The sequence below is a fragment of the Salmo salar genome, chromosome ssa19 (assembly GCF_905237065.1).
Source record: "Salmo salar chromosome ssa19, Ssal_v3.1, whole genome shotgun sequence".
NCBI classification, from domain to species: domain Eukaryota; kingdom Metazoa; phylum Chordata; class Actinopteri; order Salmoniformes; family Salmonidae; genus Salmo; species Salmo salar.
Window position 1 is genome coordinate 18455139 of NC_059460.1, and position 21147 is coordinate 18476285.

A 21147-nucleotide genomic window follows, 5' to 3' on the forward strand; every position below is an offset into this window, starting at 1 on the left:
GGGGAAACAGCTCAGAGATTAATGTTCTAACGATAAATTTAGCCTTAAGATGCTTCTGAGGAAACGGGCCCTGTTCTGTTAGCAAGCAGTGAGTCACTAAGCCACGGAGCATGAGGGGAAGGTTGAGCCGACCGGGAGGAAAGGGGACAGAGGATGCGGAAAGGGAGGAGTAATGTCGAAGAGGCAAAGATACAGGAGGGAGAAGGATCTAGCAGAAGGGGGATAGGATAGAAGAGGAAAGGAGAGAGTAGTGGGAGGGGCTGAGTGGATAGGGTTGGATGAGAGACGGAGCGAGAAAAAGAAACAGTAGTGATAAGCGACATAGAGGGGGGTGAGATTAGTAGGCAAACAGCCTCTAGTGTGAGAAAAACACATGGTTTCATATGTGAACATCAACATGTGAAACGTCATGTGAAATATCACCACATGTGGAATCATGCCATTTTCCGTAAGGGGTTCCATCCCAAATGGCACCTTATTCCCGACATAGTGCACCACTATGGTCAAAAGTAGTGCACTATTAAGGGACTAGGGTGCCTTTTGGGACATAACACCTACACCTAGAACTGAGGTTTTTCTTCTTTATCGGAGCGAGCGAAAGTTGCGCTAAATGGCTCAGAAAGAAATTCTAGACACAAGATTGTGACAACCCCAAGCGTCCCATGTCACTGTCATGATCTCATGAGAGGAAAATGATCTCACGGCTACAATCATTCACTTGCCATATTACAAACTCTAGTTTCCATACTTGTTATTAGCATCAGAGACAAATACACAATTGGGTGAATATTTTTATATAAAACGTACAAATAAAAAGAAAAAGTGAAATCACACAACTTGCCTCACAGTAATTGAATGTACAGTTAGAAGGACAATATCTGCACAGGCTATGATACGGCTGGCTGGAGGGTAAATATGAACCTAACATCATATAAACATGAAAGAATGGGGAAACTAGAGGGTTAAACCTGTAGTGTAGATAAACATGGTATTGTAGTGGCTTAACCTCAAACAAATATATTTGTTTAAATAGATACAACATCTCTTGATAATCAGAAAAATACAGAACAGGTATATCTGCGATACTAACAACAATTGAAATGAACAAAAACACTGGGATAAAGGAAGAGGGGGATAGAGGGCAACCTGCTGTAAAAGAAACACCAGACAGACAGCGAGATCTGGTGCATCGTCATGACTCATGATGACCTGAGCTCAACACAGAGCTAACTAACTAACGCCACATGATTGGTGATGTGAGAGTGTGAAATCACGGAGAGAGACAGAACATAAGGGCACTGAGGTCACTGCACCCAGCAATTTCGCAACCCTAGATATGGTATAAACAAATATTCTCTCATCAAACAATCCAAGACATGCTCTAGCCTAGCCATATAACCCAGGGATACAGACAGCATACTGTATAGGAGGAACATGGTAGAGGGATAGACAGACTTGGGTTAAATAACTAGCAACTCTAACCTTTCTCTATATAACCTGAACCTTGCTAAGTTAAAAGCAGCTACTTTTTGTTCCTGTCTGTTGTAAATCTACTAGCGCCATGGACCCCTCTATTAGTTAGTTTTAGGCCTGTTTTATGAGGGTAAAATAACGCTAGCTCCACCCTAATTATACTAGATTGAGAACATTTGACTTACAACCGACGAGCCAAAGTCTGCTAGTTGAAATAGCAAACTGTTATGCTGCCTGGGCACAATCATGAGTAGGGCAGGGTGGAGGGTTTTACATTTAAAATAGCTCCTAAAATAAAATGACAAAACACCTAGGCGGTGTCCCAAATGGCACCCTATTTCCTATGTAGTGCACTTCTTTTAAGCAGGGCCCATTGGTCTCTGGTCAAAAGTAGTGCACAGTACACAGAATAGCTTGCCATTTAAAATACACCCGGTGTAAGTAGGGCCTTGGGAATTTGAGGTGCGACGACATAACACTGACTGAAGTAACATCAGAAATCACCTCAGGTTGTAGCTTACAGTGTCATGGTGCTTCTTTACAGATGATGCTATAGATATGTTGTATATAAAAAAGGTATGTAAAACTGCAGAAAAATATTCAAATATATTAATTTATCTTAAATAAAATTACACCTGTTGTTGCCCTTTTTTGAGTGTACTGTACCTGCCAACGTTTTTGCTTTGATACCTTGGTGTAGCAGTCTATGGAAGCGTTAGAAATCACAAGGGAAACATTTATCTGAGTTTGAGGCTGTGTCTGAAATGGCACCCCTTCTCCTACGGGCCCTGTTCAAAAGTAGTGCACTACATAGGGAATAGGGTGCCGTTTTGGACCCAAGCTGAGTTTAAGACTTGAAGGCAAAAAAACATTTTCATCTGTTCCCCCATTCTGCATTAATATACAAACCACCCACCATCCACAGAACAATACAAATCCCTTAGGTTTCTAGAAACTAATGTTAAAAACACACTAAGGAAGGAGTCCGAAGTTACAGTACGTTCTGACACAGCACTGATAGGCAGTCACACCGAGCTGATTAAAAGACTAGAACCAGATCAGACCAGCCCGCCCTCAGATGTCCAGCGTGTTGAATGTTGACTGAGCTAGACAGGGCCCAGAGGAAGACCCAGACAGAGATACCGTCCCAAATGGCACTCTAACCCCTACATAGTGCACTACTTTTGGAAAGTACTTTCACAAAGTAGTGTACTATACAGGGAATAGGGTGCCATTTGGGACGCACATAAAGTCAGCCCACTCTGCTGTCCAGCTGTGTTACGATCCATCCTAAACCCAACAGCACCCACCACCTACGCAGTGGACATTATTAAATGTCCAACTTTATTAAAAAGTCCTTCCCTTTTTTTATATTCTTCTTTCTCCAAACAGTATTTCACTCTTTCTCTGTGGTTCTCAGGAGTGAGTCCAGCTGATGGGGACCCAGTGCGTGTCAGTCTCCACCTTCTTCAGAGCCATCTTCAGCTCGCTGAATGCCGCCGTCAGGTCGTCGTTGACAATGATCTTCTCAAACAGGTGGCCATGCTGGCTTTCCATCTGCTGGGCGGTGCTCACCATCTCCAGGAAGTCCTCCTCCTGTTGGACAAGAATAGAATGGAATAAAAGATAGTTTATTAGGTACACCGCACATTCACGAAAATAGTTATCTCCTATAGACAGTGAGTATATAAAGCAGGAACACAGGCATTGAGGCATTCAGTTACTGTTCGATTGAACGTTAGAATGGGCAAAACGAGTGACCTACAGTAAGCGACTGAGTGTGGTATGATCGTTGGTGCCAGGCACGCCGATTACAGTATCTAAGAAACGTCTGGCCTCCTTTGCTTTTCACGCACGACAGTGACTAGGGTTTACTGAGAACAGTGCGACAAACAAAAAACATCCAGTCAGCGTCAGTCCTGTGGGTGAAAACAACTCGTTGATGAGAGCGGTCACAGGAGAATGGCAAGAATCATACAAGCTAACAGGAGGGCCCCAAACAGGCAAATAATGGTGCAGTACAACAGTGGGGTGCAGAACGACATCTCAGAAACACACAACTCGTCGGTCCTTGTCACGGATGGGCTAAATCAGTTAAAAACAAGAAGTGGCTCCAGTGGGCACGTGATCACCAACACTGGACAACTGAGGAGTGGAAAAACATTGCTTGGTCTGACGAATCCTGGTTCCTGTTGCGTCATGCTGATGGCAGTGTAAGGATTTGGCGTAAGCAGCATGAGTCCATGGACCCAACCTGCCTGGTGTCAACGCTACAGGCTGGTGGTGTAATGGTGTGGGGAATGTTGTCCTGGCCCACGTTAGGTCCCTTGATACCAATAGAGCAACATGTCCATGCCCCAAAGAATTCAGGCTGTTCTGGAGGCAAAGTGGGGTCCGACCCGGTACTAGATGGGTGTACCTAATAAACTGTATATTTTACTGTCCATTTTGAGAGAAATAGACATCTATCATCTGCTTATCATCGGGACAAGCTTTTGTCGATGGCCTATGAAGAGTAAAGGGCAAGAGTAAGTGAGAATCTCAGGGATGACAGAGACATACACATAAACAAACATAACAGCCATTAACACAGATAAAAAGACTGACCCAAACAGCCCTGTGGAACTGAAGGACACACACACCCACATGTAGCCTAAAACACTATACAAAACCTTAACACACACACACACACACACACACGTAGCCTAAAACACTATACAAAACCTTAACACACACACACACACACACACACACACACACACACACACACACACACACACACACACACACACACACACACACACACACACACACACACACACACACACACACACACACACACACACACACCTCTACAGAGGTCCAAAACCTCAAGGAATTTTCATGATTTCCTCATTTGGCTTCAGATAGCCTATCTGATTCAGAAGAGAAATAAAATATTCCTAAAAACGGAAAAATACTAAATATATCTATAACTGACAAAGAGACAGACAAAGCAAGTAGAAGGTCCATAATTGATACATGGCACTTTGGTTTTATGGAGACAGGCCAAAGACAGCTTGTGGACAAGGCATTAAAAATGGGAGGGCTTCAGAAATGGAAATGGCTTGGGCACATGAACCTAGTAGCTATACAACTCCTGGCCTCACCTCTAGCTTGGTCCCAGATCTGCTTGTGCTGTTTTGCAACTCCTATGGTCACTGGCGTGAATGGAGTTGGCAAGACAGCACACATAGATCTGGGACCAGGCTAGCTACCTCCTCACAGTTTCCCCTCTCTGATGGCATGGTATTATACCGCACGGTGATATGTTTATATGGCCTGGTCCATTCCAGCCTCAGACCCAGGGAACATGGCAGGGTTAGAGCGGCTAACTACATTTAGCTAGCTCCTTTTACTAGAGGAATACAGAGCTTCAGATCTCCACTGAGATACGGTCACTGACTCTGCCAAACACACAAATATAAATACATATATACAGACACATTCATAGGCAGGAATACAGACACACACAGACGCATGCACGCGCACCCACACACACACACACAGACGCATGCACGCGCACACACACACACACACTAAAATCTACAGTTTTAGAATGTCTCCTTTTCGTCAGCCTAACAGCTCCGAGCCAGGAGTTACTTCAGCCTGTTGCTCGTGGTTTTCCGCCTCATAGTTGATTAGTCGTGCTGCTAAAATTAAACGGTCGCCATGACACAACAACAACTCGTTTTCAAGCCAGTCTCCTCAAACATACCACTCTGCCTCCGACACAGCCTTCGTACTGCTTTCGCTCCCTGTGTTCACGGTCTACTGTACAAGGCAGTAAAAAATCCACCCACATTATCTCACGGTCCATTGTCTTTTGAGAGAAGACATGATTGCTTTATCATCCTCGGTCTGGGAGGAAGGGAAGAGGTTGAGGAGGGAGCAGGAGGTTTGTTGGTCAGGGTTGAGAGGAAGTTGAAGTGGCTCGGTCCGTCCGTACACCATATATTCCCTCCGGTGATCCAAGGCTGTTGACCCTTGGTAGCCTTCCTCTGTGGTCAGCCCTGGGAAAGGATGGAGGTTGGACATGGACACAGTGACCCAGGGTGCTCCTAAATGGCACCCGATTCCCATTGGGCTCTGGTCAAAAGTAGTGCACTACGCAGGGAATATGGTGCCATTTGGGACGCACTACCAGCTATTGCTGCCAGCAGCTCTCCAACCCTTTGGACATTAGACCAGGAACTGGCACCAGGAACTGGCACCAGGAACTGGCACCAGGAACTGGCAACAGGACGGTGGGGTGGACATGGACAGAAGAAGCCCTAGAGACGCTGTGTATGCCGTTTCCATGTCGACCAGTCGGTCAGTGTCCATGACATGGCAAGTCTCCCTCTCTATGACCATAGCAGGCCATTATGGGGAGAGAGGGAGGGAGATAAAGCGAACAAGAATGAGAGAAGGAGACAGAAATACCTGACAGAGACCGAGAGAGAGAGAGAAAGAGAGAGAGAGATAGATACAGAGACCGAGAGAAAGATAGAGACCTTAAATTGAATTGAGATTGAGGAAGAGAAACAGAGACCAAGAGAGAGAGATACAGAGACCGAGAGAGAGAAAGAGAGATACAGAGACCTTACATTGAATTGAAATTGAGAAAGAGAAACAGAGACAGAGAGAGAGAGAGAGAGAGAGAGAGAAACAGAGGAACAGAGAGAGAGAGAGAGAGAGAGAGAGAGAAACAGAGGAACAGAGAGAGAGAGAGAGACACAGAGGAACAGAGAGAGAGAGAGAAACAGAGAATAGAGAGAGAGAGAGAGAGAGAGAGAGAGAGAGAGAGAAACAGAGGAACAGAGAGAGAGAGAGAAACAGAGGAACAGAGAGAGAGAGAGGACAGAGGAACAGAGAGAGAGAGAGAGAGAAACAGAGGAACAGAGAGAGAGAGAGAAACAGAGAATAGAGAGAGAGAGAGAGAGAGAGAGAGAGAGAGAGAGAAACAGAGGAACAGAGAGAGAGAGAGAGAGAAACAGAGGAACAGAGAGAGAGAGAGAAACAGAGGAACAGAGAGAGAGAGAGAGACAGAGGAACAGAGAGAGAGAGAGAGAAACAGAGGAACAGAGAGAGAGAGAGAGAGACAGAGGAACAGAGAGAGAGAGAGAAACAGAGGAACAGAGAGAGAGAGAGAGAGAAACAGAGGAACAGAGAGAGAGAGAGAGAGAAACAGAGGAACAGAGAGAGAGAGAGAGAAACAGAGGAACAGAGAGAGAGAGAGAGAAACAGAGGAACAGAGAGAGAGAGAGACAGAGGAACAGAGAGAGAGAGAGAGAGAAACAGAGGAACAGAGAGAGAGAGAGAGAAACAGAGGAACAGACAGAGAGAGAGAGAGAGAGACAGAGGAACAGAGAGAGAGAGAGAGAAACAGAGAGAGAGAGAGAGAGAGAGAAACAGAGAGAGAGAGAGAAACAGAGGAACAGAGAGAGAGAGAGAGAGAGAAACAGAGGAACAGAGAGAGAGAGAGAGAAACAGAGGAACAGAGAGAGAGAGAGAGAAACAGAGGAACAGAGAGAGAGAGAGAGAAACAGAGGAACAGAGAGAGAGAGAGAGAAACAGAGGAACAGAGAGAGAGAGAGAGAAACAGAGGAACAGAGAGAGAGAGAGAGAAACAGAGGAACAGAGAGAGAGAGAGAGAGAAACAGAGGAACAGAGAGAGAGAGAGAGAAACAGAGGAACAGAGAGAGAGAGAGAGAAACAGAGGAACAGAGAGAGAGAGAGAGAAACAGAGGAACAGAGAGAGAGAGAGAAACAGAGAATAGAGAGAGAGAGAGAGAGAGAGAGACAGAGGAACAGAGAGAGAGAGAGAGAAACAGAGGAACAGAGAGAGAGAGAGAGAAACAGAGGAACAGAGAGAGAGAGAGAAACAGAGAATAGAGAGAGAGAGAGAGAGAGAGAGACAGAGGAACAGAGAGAGAGAGAGAAACAGAGAATAGAGAGAGAGAGAGAGAGAGAGAGAACAGAGGAACAGAGAGAGAGAGAGATTATTATGTTAGTTATTATATTATTATTATTACTGTTATTGTTATTTCTATTATTATTGTTGTTTATCATTCCAAATAGTAGTGGTATGGTAGTAGGGTGATGGTAATGATAGCAGTTTAGTGATGGTGGTGGTAGTAGTAGTGGTAATGATGATAGTAGATGTAGTACTGATGTAATGGTGAAGATGAGCGTTATTTAGTTATAAGTTAGTTATAGATTCATTTTCCATATTTAGATTTTTATACTTATTGCATTCTACTATTTTACTATTATTTTACTACTATTTTATTGTTGTTATTTTTAATTTTGTATTATTATTTACTGCCATTTTATATTATTATTTGTTATTGTTTATAATTGTATTACAATGTATATTGTATACATTGTTGCTTTGGCAATATTAACACAATGTTTTTCATGCCAATAAAGCAGCTTGAATTTGAATTTAGAGAGAGAAGAAAAAAAAAGAGAGAGAGAGAGGAACAGAGAGAGAGAGAGAGAGAGAGAGAGAGAGAGAGAGAGAGAGAGAGAGAAACAGAGGAACAGAGAGAGATCTATGGTACTGAGCAAGGATAAGGTCTCCTCTCAGTTCTGATGTCTCTTGGCCATCCCCTCGGAGGTCAGGCCCTCAACGGAAAATCTGCTTTTATTCATACGCATAAAATGCACCTGCCTTCTGTATTAAAATGATATAAAATATCAGAACAGATCTGGTTCGGCAAGAGGTCCCTGATTTACTCTCTCTCAAAGAAGACAGAATGTCATTGCTTGGCTAGAGGGAAAGGTAAGACATCAGTAAGTAGCCCTATCCCATGATCCCTTCACTTATTATACTGCTCTTACTAGGAATATGAATATGGACATATTCATTATCGTATTACAGTATCATAAGTGATGTTGGGCTCATATTTCACATCAGCCCCATTTGAAAACAGATATGAATGCATTCAGGTAAAATAAAGCATCGACGGCTCTGTTAAAACAATGAAACGTCTGTTCTCCAGTAGTCTGGATGGGACAATGACCAGACCTGCTGCCTCTAACATTCGTCTCAACTGAAAGAAATATAGCAGGCGGAGAATATAATACAGTGGTGACATTTTCACCAAACAAAGCCTTTCTTTCTTTAATAGCTGGGCCTTGGTTTAAAACGCTGTCTGTCAATCTCTAGAAAAGGTTACAGAAAGGGCTTTGGTAAGAAGAAATATTTCAACCAGGTAACAAAAAGAAACGCTGAGGCTGGATGTGTTACCTGAGCTCTGGATCTAATAAAGGTATTATAGGCCAGGGCAATCAATGTCAAAGTCTGCCCTGTTTTTGGCAACTACTGCTTACTGTTCACATGAGCCATACTGAGAGCAGAGGGTTACTTTCACCCAAAGGTCATACAAAGGTCGATAGCATGACCTCTGACCTCTCTCTGTTTGACCTCTCACCCCCCAGGATGGTGGTCATCACGCATGATGAAACTATTTACCCATGTCCTCTAGCCCAAGAGCTTGGCGAGAAGAAATCCCTTTCTTATTGAGATGAAAGAAAAACATATCAGCGATCTCAGAGATGTAGTCTGAACACGACTGGAGGAAAAAGTGAAAAAGTGACTTTAATACAGTATGTCAGTATACAGTGGGGGAAAAAAGTATTTGATCCCCTGCTGATTTTGTACGTTTGCCCACTGACAAAGAAAGGATCAGTCTATAATTTTAATGGTAGGAGACAGAATAACAACAAGAATAACAAGAATAACAACAAAAATATCCAGAAAAACGCATGTCAAAAATGTTATAAATTGATTTGCATTTTAATGAGGGAAATAAGTATTTGACCCCCTCTCAATCAGACAGATTTCTGGCTCCCAGGTGTCTTTTATACAGGTAACGAGCTGAGATTAGGAGCACACTCGTAAAGGGAGTGCTCCTAATCTCAGCTTGTTACCTGTATAAAAGACACCTGTCCACAGAAGCAATCAATCAATCAGATTCCAAACTCTCCACCATGGCCAAGACCAAAGAGCTCTCCAAGGATGTCAGGGACAAGATTGTAGACCTACACAAGGCTGGAATGAGCTACAAGACCATCGCCAAGCAGCTTGGTGAGAAGGTGACAACAGTTGGTGCGATTATTCGCAAATGGAAGAAACACAAATGAACTGTCAATATCCCTCGGCCTGGGGCTCCATGCAAGATCTCACCTCGGGGAGTTGAAATGATCATGAGAACGGTGAGGAATCAGCCCAGAACTACACAGGAGGATCTTGTCAATGATCTCAAGGCAGCTGGGACCATAGTCACCAAGAAAACAATTGGTAACACACTACGCCGTGAAGGACTGAAATCCTGCAGCGCCCGCAAGGTCCCCCTGCTCAAGAATACATATACATGCCCGTCTGAAGTCTGCCACTGAACATCTGAATGACTCAGAGGACAACTGGTGAAAGTGTTGTGGTCAGATGAGACCAAAATGGAGCTCTTTGACATCAACTCAACTCGCCGTGTTTGGAGGAGGAGGAATGCTGCCTATAACCCCAAGAACACCATCCCCACCGTCAAACATGGAGGTGGAAACATTATGCTTTGGGGGTGTTTTTCTGCTAAGGGGACAGGACAACTTCACCGCATCAAAGGGACGATGGACGGGGCCATGTACTGTCAAATCTTGGGTGAGAACCTCCTTCCCTCAGCCAGGGCATTGAAAATGGGTCGTGGATGGGTATTCCAGCATGACAATGACCCAAAACACACGGCCAAGGCAACAAAGGAGTGGCTCAAGAAGAAGCACATTAAGGTCCTGGAGTGGCCTAGCCAGTCTTCAGACTTAAACCCATAGAAAATCTGTGGAGGGAGCTGAAGGTTCGAGTTGCCAAACGTCAGCCTCGAAACCTTAATGACTTGGAAAAGATCTGCAAAGAGGAGTGGGACAAAATCCCTCCTGAGATGTGTGCAAACCTGGTGGCCAACTACAAGAAACGTCTGACCTCTGTGATTGCCAACAAGGGTTTTGCCACCAAGTACTAAGTCATGTTTTGCAGAGGGGTCAAATACTTTTATCCCTCATTAAAATGCAAATCATTTTATAACATTTTTGACATGCGTTTTTCTGGATTTTTTTGTTGTTATTCTGTCTCTCACTGTTCAAATAAACCTACTATTAAAATTATAGACTGATCATTTCTTTGTAAGTGGGCAAACGTACAAAATCAGCAGGGGATCAAATACTTTCCCCCCCCACTGTATCAGTGAGGTGACCGTTGAATTTATGTCATCATTTAATGCTTTAAGGATGATTTTAAGAATAGATGCTGTCCCTCTGACATGTTGTGCTTAAAACAGTGACGGTACTGTACAACTTAACGGCGGCTCAACGAAGGATTTTCTGAGTTAAGAGCCTGTCCTTTTCCAGAGCCGTGTTGGGCTGTGTGTTAGGTTAGGTCATGGTCAAAACACAGAGGTATGTGTGGAGTAACACCTCAAAGTGGAGCTGAGGCCGCGCTCTAAATTGCTCCCTATTCTCTGAATAGTGCACTTACTTTTGACCAGGGCCCATAGGGCACTATATAGGGAATAGGGAGCCATTTGGGGTAGGCCCTGATGCTCTGAGCTGAAAAGAGCAGACACACTGAGGGAGAGACGGAGAGAGAGAACAGACGAAAGGCAGAGAGCAGCCCAGAGCCCTGCGGGGCCGCGAAGGCCGAGGCAGACATCCCACTGAGCCACCCGCCGATCTGATCTGCACCTGCCGGTCTACACCTCCTCCTCCGCTCCCCCAGCTCGGTGGACACGACCTTCAGCGCTGGCGCGTGGAAAGCCTCCACGCCTCCAACATGACAGCCACTCTCTCTCCCCCTCACTCTTTATTTCTTTCTCTCTCTCCCCCCTCTCCCTCTCTTTCTCCCCTTTCTTCTCTCTCCCCCCTCACTCTTTCTCTCTCCACTCTCGCATCATCATATCACGCCATCCCGGCATGTGGCTGTGACCTGGGTTCTGGCCTGTAGCGTGGCCCAGCGGAGAGAGACGCGCGCGCCGGACCTGATGACCCGGCGAGCTGGGAAAGCCATCAGCTGCCACACGTCTACGCCGCCACCACGGCAACGCGCCACGGCTAATTGGTTTCATGTGGGGCCCGGCTGTGAGCCGCGATGGAAAGGTGTGTGACACACAACCACACACACACACACACACACACACACACACACACACACACACACACACACACACACACACACACACACACACACACACACACACACACACACACACACACACACACACACACACACACACGCACACGCCCGCAAGCACACATACACCCATACACCCTAGCCTGCAACAGAAAGCTGTAGGTAGTAAATATGACCTCACCACCACAACTAGCTCCCCAGAGCCCCAGATAAAGTTTGTGTTAGGTGGGTTTCTGATAACCTACTGGTACACAACAGCTTGGTCATGTGGTACACGAACACTGCTCGATAACCTTTGATCCTACCTTATAACGTCTCGTTACATGCCCGCACACAGTGACACACACAGTGACACACACAAAGACCACATCCCTTTTCACTGGAGACGTCTGAGTGGGAAGTGTGCTTCCAACGCAAATAACAAATCATTATCCATTTTGTGGATTTCTTATCTTAAAAAAAAAAAAAAGTTGTTTGACGTTCTAAAACACTGCCTGTTTTACCTGAGTCCTGTTCTTCAAAATGTGTGAACTTTTACACCCCTGGATCAAGTTTGAGCCTTCCCACCACGTCACATTTACCCTGCATGAAGAGGACCTCTCAAATAGCCAGTCATTTCAACTTTTTGACATTGTGTGACATTCTAAAAATGTGTTTTTACTTCAAAAAGACGCAAACTTTTAAGCGCAAGGCTTTTCTGTCACTGAGATTTTTGATAAGGTGACAATACAATTCTCTTGACAATACGAAAACATTTAAACGTTTTTGCTGACGTGACTTACGGAGAATGATTTAGCAGATCCCTTGTCGTCCTTGCCTGAGCTGACCTTAGCGTTCCGTCTGCTCTCTCGCAGGCGCTCGACGGGCGGTGGCTTCACGAACACCACATAAGGTTTAAACTCTGCCGTCCTCAGGTGCTTTATCGTCTGCGACACACAGAGGAGAGAGAAAACACAGTTAGCAGAGTGTCTGGTTCATCTATTTGGAGATATCGCAGAGTGGAATTAGACCCAGATCTCCATCTGTCACAGTGCAAAGGCGATGACACATTACACAGCTGGGTCGCGTTGACACGTAGCACACAGTGTGTGTGTGTGTGTGTGTGTACTGAACCGCAGCCGAGCAGTGTTAACCGGCGCCGGTCCACTTCCCTCTGGGCCCGATACCGCGGCCTCTCTCGCTGTGTTCTGCTAAGCGGGTTCGAAACCCTGGGCCGATACGAAGTCCACGTCCAACACAGCACCATATTCCCTAATTAGGTGCACTAGATAGGGAATAAGGTGCCACTTGGGACGCAGACGAAGACAGGAGCAGAAGACAGGAAGGAGGGAAGCTAGACTACCATTAATCTCCATCACAGAGAGGGAAGAGAGCTTTCATAAGGCGCTCGGACGGTCAGCACGGGACCAGTCAACATCCCTCGCTCTGCAACACCACCAGGCTGACATGAAAATCATGTGATTGACTACTGAGCGGGTAGAGAGCTACAAGGGAGCACAAAGGCACAGACGCGTGCGAGCACGCACATATAAACACATGTAGACAAACACACACAGCATGGGCTAACGAGAGGCTAACTGCTTGCTACTTGATCAGGGAGAGATGGTTCCAGAACAAGCCAGTAATCTATATAATAGAGGATTTCGGCCTCAGAGAAAACTAACTGAGGATGCCTATGGGGCCCAGGCAAGAGAGTGTGTGTGTGTGTGTGTGTGTGTGTGTGTGTGTGTGTGTTTGCGAGGCAGGGTTGAGGCAGGGTGGGTGCTAGGCCTGGCCTGGGGTAACAGGATTGTAACTGTGGGGTTTGTGGGCTTTCAGTGACATACAGGCCACTTATGAAAGGCAGATCATCACCACCACCCAGACACATAAGCCAAAGAGGAAATCTTCAAATAAGGAACATTAGCAGTAATTGCTGCAAAAAATGGCCCTTTAAGCCAGGTTTGGTTGGTAACCCTGTAAGCAGCCATGGCCTGCAGAAAGCTGCCTCTGAAGTCTTCTGAAGGATGAGATTCCTCCAGGAGATAGGCAGAGAGAGAGGTGGAAATCTAAACGTAACATAGAAAGTGTTGGCCCCATGTTTCATGAGCTGAAATAAAAGATCCCAGACATTTTCCAGACACAAAATGCTAAATTTCTCTCAAATTCTCTGCACAAATTTGTTTACATCCCTGTTAGTGAGCATTTCTCATTTGCCAAGATAATTCATCCACCTGACAGGTGTGGCATGTCAAGAAGCTGATTAAACAGCATGATCATTACACAGTCCTCAGCCTGATCAACTCTATGTGAAGGAGATGTGTCCCGCTGTAGGAGACAAATGGTGGTCACACCAGATACTGACTGGTTTTCTGATCCACGCCCCTACCTTTTATTTTTAAGGTGTCGGTCACCAACAGATGCATATCATGTGAAATCCATAGATTATGGCCTAAATAATTTATTTAAATTAAATGTTAACTCAGTAAAATCTTTGAAATTATTGCATGTTGCTTTTATATTTTTGGATGAAGGGATGAAGGGAGAGATGGAAGGACCTTGGGAGGGAAAAGAATGAAGAGATGGAGGGTAGAGGTAAAGTCAGGGAAGATTGTGACTGGGTCAGGGACTTGTGTAACTCACATGAGGCTGAACGTCCAGTAGACACACCTTGTTCTTGGACAGGACAGAACGCACAGAGTCCAGACTGGTTCCATAGTAGTTCCCTTTATACTCACCATGCTCTATGAACCTACAGAGAGAGACAGAGGGAGGGGGGGGAGCAAGCGAGAGAGAGAAAGAAAGAAAGAAAAGAAAGAAAGAGGGAAGAGGGAGATTAGATGAGGCAATTCATTTTGGAGCACACATCCACACAGAGAGAGAGAGAGAGAAACAGAGAGAGCGAGACAGACAGAGAGAGAGAGAGAGAGAGAGAGAGAGAGAGAGAGAGAGAGAGAGGGAGACAGAGAGAGACAGAGAGAGACAGAGAGAGACAGAGAGAGAGAGACAGAGAGAGAGGGATGAGTAAAAAAGCACAAGAGTAGGTCAGTGAGTAAAGGTTTCACTCACATCATTTAGAAGTACAGGCTGGGATTAACATTAATATTAACGTCAAATAAAACCAACGTATTACTCACCTATCCTGAGGACTGGCTGTGTTACCATCTTACTATAAGGCACTCCTTTCTAATTTAGATATACTATACACACACACACACACTCCTAACTCAGACTGTGTTCAGAATAAGATCATTATAAAAGCCTACAGTACTGCTGGGACTAGGGATTACTCTTCCAACCACTGACACATCCTCAGATAGCATTCTTCAGTACAACACACATCCAGACAGTCTGGCACAATAACCCTTTATATAATCTTCTATTCTACACTTTAAATCACTAACACCTGTTTGTTTAAAGTGTAGAAGGAGAATGCCAGGAGCGTGTCTAGCGTGTGTGTGTGTGTGTGTGTGTGTGTGTGTGTGTGTGTGTGTCTTACTAAGTTTACATTTGTAAATAATAAGTGTGTGTGTGTGTGTGTGTGTGTGTGTGTGTGTGTGTGTGTGCGTCTTACTAAGTTTACATTTGTAAATAATAAGTGTGTGCGTGTCGGTAGACTCGGTGTGTATTCCAAAAGGCACACCAGTCCCTATATAGTGCACTACTTTTGACCAGAGTCCACATGGGCATAGGGCAGTGCACTACGTAGGGAGCAAGGTACCATTTTGGACACGCCATCAGACTGGTCCTGATGATCGCTGGGCTGAATGTCTGTACATGCAGTACTAAAATCCATGTAAAACTCATTTTATAGTAATTGCCTCATGTAAGAACATTTTATTCCGTTTCAGAAAAGGAGCCGGTAGTCTAACAAGCTGTTACGGGAAATTCATTTCATGTTTAAAAAGGCATGCCATAGCCATACACTGAAAAAAGGCTATGCTGTTTGTTGTCACAAGTGCTGTTATGTAGATAAGAGTAGTGTAGAATGCCAAGACCGGTTCAGCTAAATTGGGAATGTATGGATGCCATCCATTTTTTGCAGGGAACAGGGCTTTCCTTGGGAAAGCCACACACACACACACACACACACACACACACACACACACACACACACACACACACACACACACACACACACACACACAGCTAGTTACTGCCAGTGGTCCATTTCTCATGGAGGCTTTCCCTACTGGCACAGAGAGAGAGAGAGAGAGCCTGTGTGTGTGTGTTTGTACAGTGTTATGAGTGCATGCATCAAAGCGCAACGCAAACAACAAGGCCATCTCACTCTTCCCCTCTCTCCAGTGCCTTGTAATTTGTGTTGTGTGTGTGTGTGTGTGTGTGTGTGTGTGTGTGTGTGTGGGTTGTCCAGAGCGTTGAGGCCACATCACAGTCCCAACATTCACCCCTAACTCTAAACTCCCTGACAGACATCCTATGCCGTGCCCCATGACCGACCACAGCTGAAGCAGCCCTACCCTGGTCGTAGCCTCGCTCTGCATGCTCTGACACTCTATACACACTCAGCACTCCAGCCATCCTGTTGTGTGTGTGTGTGTGTGTGTGTGTGTGTGTGTGTGCGTGTTTTTAGAGAGCGAGACAGCCGGAAAGGCATCCATCACGAAGGATGTTCATTTCTGTTTCAATTTGTCCTCCCTGCATAATGTGAGAGCGGCTCCCGAGTGTGTGTCGGCGTCGGGGCCACCTCAAAGAAACACACACAGACATGCACACACACACACAGGGCAGAGAGGGGCCCTCTGTGACCTTGGGGCCCTTTGTAGAAGGGTTTTGTTACCAAGCCAGGGCCTGGCCCTGTCAACACCACCTCACACTCAGTCAGGGAGAGTCATAGGGGAGAACCCTGGTCTATTTACAGAGAACCCTGCTCACGTCAGCTGAGGTCATTCACCAGTCTGTCTCACACAGTTACACTGCCCCTAGTGGTCAGGGAGGACACGGCAGAACGTGGTTGATTCCTGAAAGAGGTACTGTCAGATCTCCAATATAAGGGCTGTGTGTTTTAGTTGTTGTGCCTGTGGGAATGGATGGATGGATGCAGACAGTATGTATTTGACGTGGGGTGTTTTGTATTAGAGATGGTATTAGTGCTGGTTAAAGATGACTGCCGTTTCAGGAGTGTACTTACTTGTTGTTGTGAATGTCCGTCTCAAATATATTTTTGGAGATAAAGTGATACTCCACCCCTTCATTCTCCTGGTTCCTCTTCGGCCTGCTGGTGTCTGTAGTAGACAGACAGACAGACAGACAGACAGACAGACAGACAGACAGACAGACAGAGAGAGAGAGAGAGAGAGACAGAGAGAGAGAGAGAGAGAGAGAGAGACATACACGCAGACAGACAGAGAGTCAGACAGACAGACAGACAGACAGACAGACAGACAGACAGACAGACAGACAGACAGACAGACAGACAGACAGAGACAGACAGAGACAGAGAGAGACAGACAGACAGAGAGAGAGAGAGACAGAGAGACAGACAGACAGACAGACAGACAGACAGACAGACAGACAGACAGACAGACAGACGAGAGAGACAGACAGACAGAGAGAGAGACAGACAGACAGACAGAGAGACAGACAGACAGACAGACAGACAGACAGACAGACAGACAGACAGACAGACAGACAGACGAGAGACAGACGAGAGACAGACAGACAGAGAGAGAGACAGACAGACAGAGAGAGACAGACAGACAGAGAGAGACAGACAGAGAGAGAGAGACAGACAGAGAGAGAGAGACAGACGGACAGAGAGAGAGACAGACAGACAGAGAGAGAGAGAGACATCATTACTAATCCAGACATTCTGAGTCACAGTTCTGACAGGAATCATTCCTTTATAAGCATCCCAGTATTTCCTCAGTAAGACACACAGCAGTGTTGGTGTTCAGAGCTAGGCCCTGTGTGATGGAGACCCTCCAGTGGCAAGGGCACTACTAGAATCAGACACTTAATGACATGCAGTAATCAACGTTTACTGAGGAACATTCTATTTGGCACAGTCAGTAGTGTGCACGCACGCACGTACGTACGCACGCACGCACGCACGCACACAGGAGCAGTTCCATTAGATGGAGACTGAGAGGGTAACGTAATTGAGTTGGGTAACTCTCATTAAGATCAGTTTCGACATTTGCTTCCTCATAAACCTCTGCCATTAAAAGGGCGACATGTGGAGGCAGCACAGTGTGTGTGTGTGTGTGTGTGTGTGTGTGTGTGTGTGTGTGTGTGTGTGTGTGTGTGTGTGTGTGAGCAGTGCGGCCAGGGTCGATTGGATATGCAAGGGGCGAAAGGCCCAGCCGTGCCGTCTGCGGACATTGAACTGCCGCTTGTTAAATGAGAGATACAGGGGTCGGAGGTCAACTCCGTTACACTCTTCAGACAAATTGACCGCACACTCCTTCCAGCTCCAAAATAAACTATTAAACTTTTATCACCGTTCCTGCAACCGCCACACCAGGTTTACAGTTTCTTCCCCATTTCTATTTTTCTAACTCGCCGTGTGCCTGAGATGTGGCTATTTCTGGGATGTGGCCTCAGTCGTCGGAACAGAATGTAGGCACTTGGACTAACGAGTTCTTTTTCCACACTGTGTGTTTTTATGTGAGTGGCCAGTGGAGTTCACGGACGAACAAGTAAGTGATTTACTGGATCTGTAGCTCAGTTTGAAAACTGTAAATCCATCCTTCCAAAAAGAGAGGAGGAAGACTGGACTCTGCAATGAATCAATTACTCATCAAGAAAAATAGGCCGACATCTTCAGCCACAGTTGGAAAAACGACGAGGCCAGACCGTCATAAGATAACATATATTTATGTCTCGGAAGCCGTGATGAGTATTATACGAAACTGTACAAAATAGTCCTTCACAACATAGAAATATATATTATTTTGCATCTGCTCAGTTGCATAGGAATTATTTACCGTGCAACAAAGGAATCTGAAATAAAAGTCATTCCCCAATCATGGAAAATATCTGTCAGTGAATCTGGTAGTGAAATCAAAATGTTTAACCCATATCCATCCTAATGGCTTATTGCAATCCTGCTATTGTTACTGAGTGGCAGGCTGAAGGATGGTTTACATTCTACACACACATGGAGGGTATCAAAATACCGTCATTCAGAACACAAGCCTTATGGTGCTCTTCAGAAATACGTTTCTCAAATTAACAAAAGTGGTAACGCTTTTTGGGCTTTTAATCCGAAACAACAGCGAGTGTTATCTGTAGGCCAACGTTGGCAGTGATCAAAATAAAAAGGAGAAAGAGATACTGGTGTAACTATGCGTCGTCTATAAGAGGTTAGACATAGAACCAGTGGTCACATTTGTGAACAGTTAACAGCAGTTGATATGGGAAAAAGAGCGACTGCGATGGGATTTTAATACCAGTGACATTTCAAGTGGCAGACACAAACCGAGACACAGCCATTATGCCACGCTGCATGTTACAAACATGGCAATTAATATCAACAGATTCCATTTATCCCTTCCTCCTCGCACATTTCCCAGCAAGCCTGCAGTAAATATGCAATTACTCTGGCTGTGTCCTGCTTAAATACATAAATCAAACCAATTCATTTTTCCTAACACGTTGGCCTTGGTTCAGGCTTGTGGGCTCAGAAAGAGAATTTTGCTCCTCAACGCAAAAAAAATATAAAAAAATAAAGTTACATACTGAAAAACCTTGGCAGTGGTGTGAGTCTAAGTCATAACCAGCATTGGGGCTGGAAGGTGTTCAGAATTATGGCAAGCTGTCGTTTAGTTCTAACAGACGGAGGGAGAGGGAGAGGAAGAAAGTGGTAAGGGAGCGTGGTCGGGGAGAGAGAGTTGGAGGTGGAGAGGGCAGGGGGAGAGGAAGGGAGCGTGGTCGGGGAGAGAGAGTTGGAGGTGGAGAGGGCAGGGGGGAGAGGAAGGGAGCGTGGTCGGGGAGAGAGAGTTGGAGGTGGAGAGGGCAGGGGAGAGGAAGGGAGCGTGGTCGGGGAGAGAGAGTTGGAGGTGGAGAGGGCAGGGGGGAGAGGAAGGGAGCGTGGTCGGGGAGAGAGAGTTGGAGGTGGAGAGGGCAGGGGGGAGAGGAAGGGAGCGTGGTCGGGGAGAGAGAGTTGGAGGTGGAGAGGGCAGGGGGAGAGGAAGGAGCGTGGTCGGGGAGAGAGAGTTGGAGGTGGAGAGGGCAGGGGGAGAGGAAGGGAGCGTGGTCGGGGAGAGAGAGTTGGAGGTGGAGAGGGCAGGGGGAGAGGAAGGGAGCGTGGTCGGGGAGAGAGAGTTGGAGGTGGAGAGGGCAGGGGAGAGGAAGGGAGCGTGGTCGGGGAGAGAGAGTTGGAGGTGGAGAGGGCAGGGGGAGAGGAAGGGAGCGTGGTCGGGGAGAGAGAGTTGGAGGTGGAGAGGGCAGGGGAGAGGAAGGGAGCGTGGTCGGGGAGAGAGAGTTGGAGGTGGAGAGGGCAGGGGGAGAGGAAGGGAGCGTGGTCGGGGAGAGAGAGTTGGAGGTGGAGAGGGCAGGGGGAGAGGAAGAAAGTGGTAAGGGAGCGTGGTCGGGGAGAGAGAGTTGGAGGTGGAGAGGGCAGGGGGGAGAGGAAGGGAGCGTGGTCGGGGGAGAGAGAGTTGGAGGTGGAGAGGGCAGGGGGGAGAGGAAGGGAGCGTGGTCGGGGAGAGAGAGTTGGAGGTGGAGAGGGCAGGGGGAGAGGAAGGGAGCGTGGTCGGGGAGAGAGAGTTGGAGGTGGAGAGGGCAGGGGAGAGGAAGGGAGCGTGGTCGGGGAGAGAGAGTTGGAGGTGGAGAGGGCAGGGGGAGAGGAAGGGAGCGTGGTCGGGGAGAGAGAGTTGGAGGTGGAGAGGGCAGGGGGGAGAGGAAGGGAGCGTGGTCGGGGAGAGAGAGTTGGAGGTGGAGAGGGCAGGGGGAGAGGAAGGGAGCGTGGTCGGGGAGAGAGAGTTGGAGGTGGAGAGGGCAGGGGAGAGGAAGGGAGCGTGGTCGGGGAGAGAGAGTTGGAGGTGGAGAGGGCAGGGGGGAGAGGAAGGGAGCGTGGTCGGGGAGAGAGAGTTGGAGGTGGAGAGGGCAGGGGGAGAGGAAGGGAGCGTGGTCGGGGAGAGAGAGTTGGAGGTGGAGAGGGCAGGGGGGAGAGGAAGGGAGCGTGGTCGGGGAGAGAGAGTTGGAGGTGGAGAGGGCAGGGGGGAGAGGAAGGGAGCGTGGTCGGGGAGAGAGAGTTGGAGGTGGAGAGGGCAGGGGGAGAGGAAGGGAGCGTGGTCGGGGAGAGAGAGTTGGAGGTGGAGAGGGCAGGGGGAGAGGAAGGGAGCGTGGTCGGGGAGAGAGAGTTGGAGGTGGAGAGGGCAGGGGGAGAGGAAGGGAGCGTGGTCGGGGAGAGAGAGTTGGAGGTGGAGAGGGCAGGGGAGAGGAAGGGAGCGTGGTCGGGGAGAGAGAGTTGGAGGTGGAGAGGGCAGGGGAGAGGAAGGGAGCGTGGTCGGGGAGAGAGAGTTGGA

The 21147-nt window shown here is 47.0% G+C and overlaps 1 protein-coding gene across 6 annotated transcripts in view; it reads right to left on the reverse strand.

The window, feature by feature from the left end:
- Positions 1 to 778: 778 nt before the first annotated feature.
- The window catches only part of mpp7a (MAGUK p55 scaffold protein 7a), a 339487-nt gene continuing 319118 nt past the window's right edge, over positions 779 to 21147 (reverse strand). For all 6 annotated transcript variants that reach the window (XM_014157501.2, XM_045702141.1, XM_014157503.2 and 3 more), the window contains 4 exons: positions 16806 to 16899; positions 14297 to 14405; positions 12457 to 12600; positions 779 to 3069 (listed from right to left, as the gene is read on the reverse strand). In XM_014157501.2, the coding sequence (XP_014012976.1) occupies positions 2890 to 3069; positions 12457 to 12600; positions 14297 to 14405; positions 16806 to 16899 (527 nt within the window). In that variant the 3' untranslated portion in view covers positions 779 to 2889. The remainder of the gene's footprint in view (positions 3070 to 12456; positions 12601 to 14296; positions 14406 to 16805; positions 16900 to 21147) is intronic.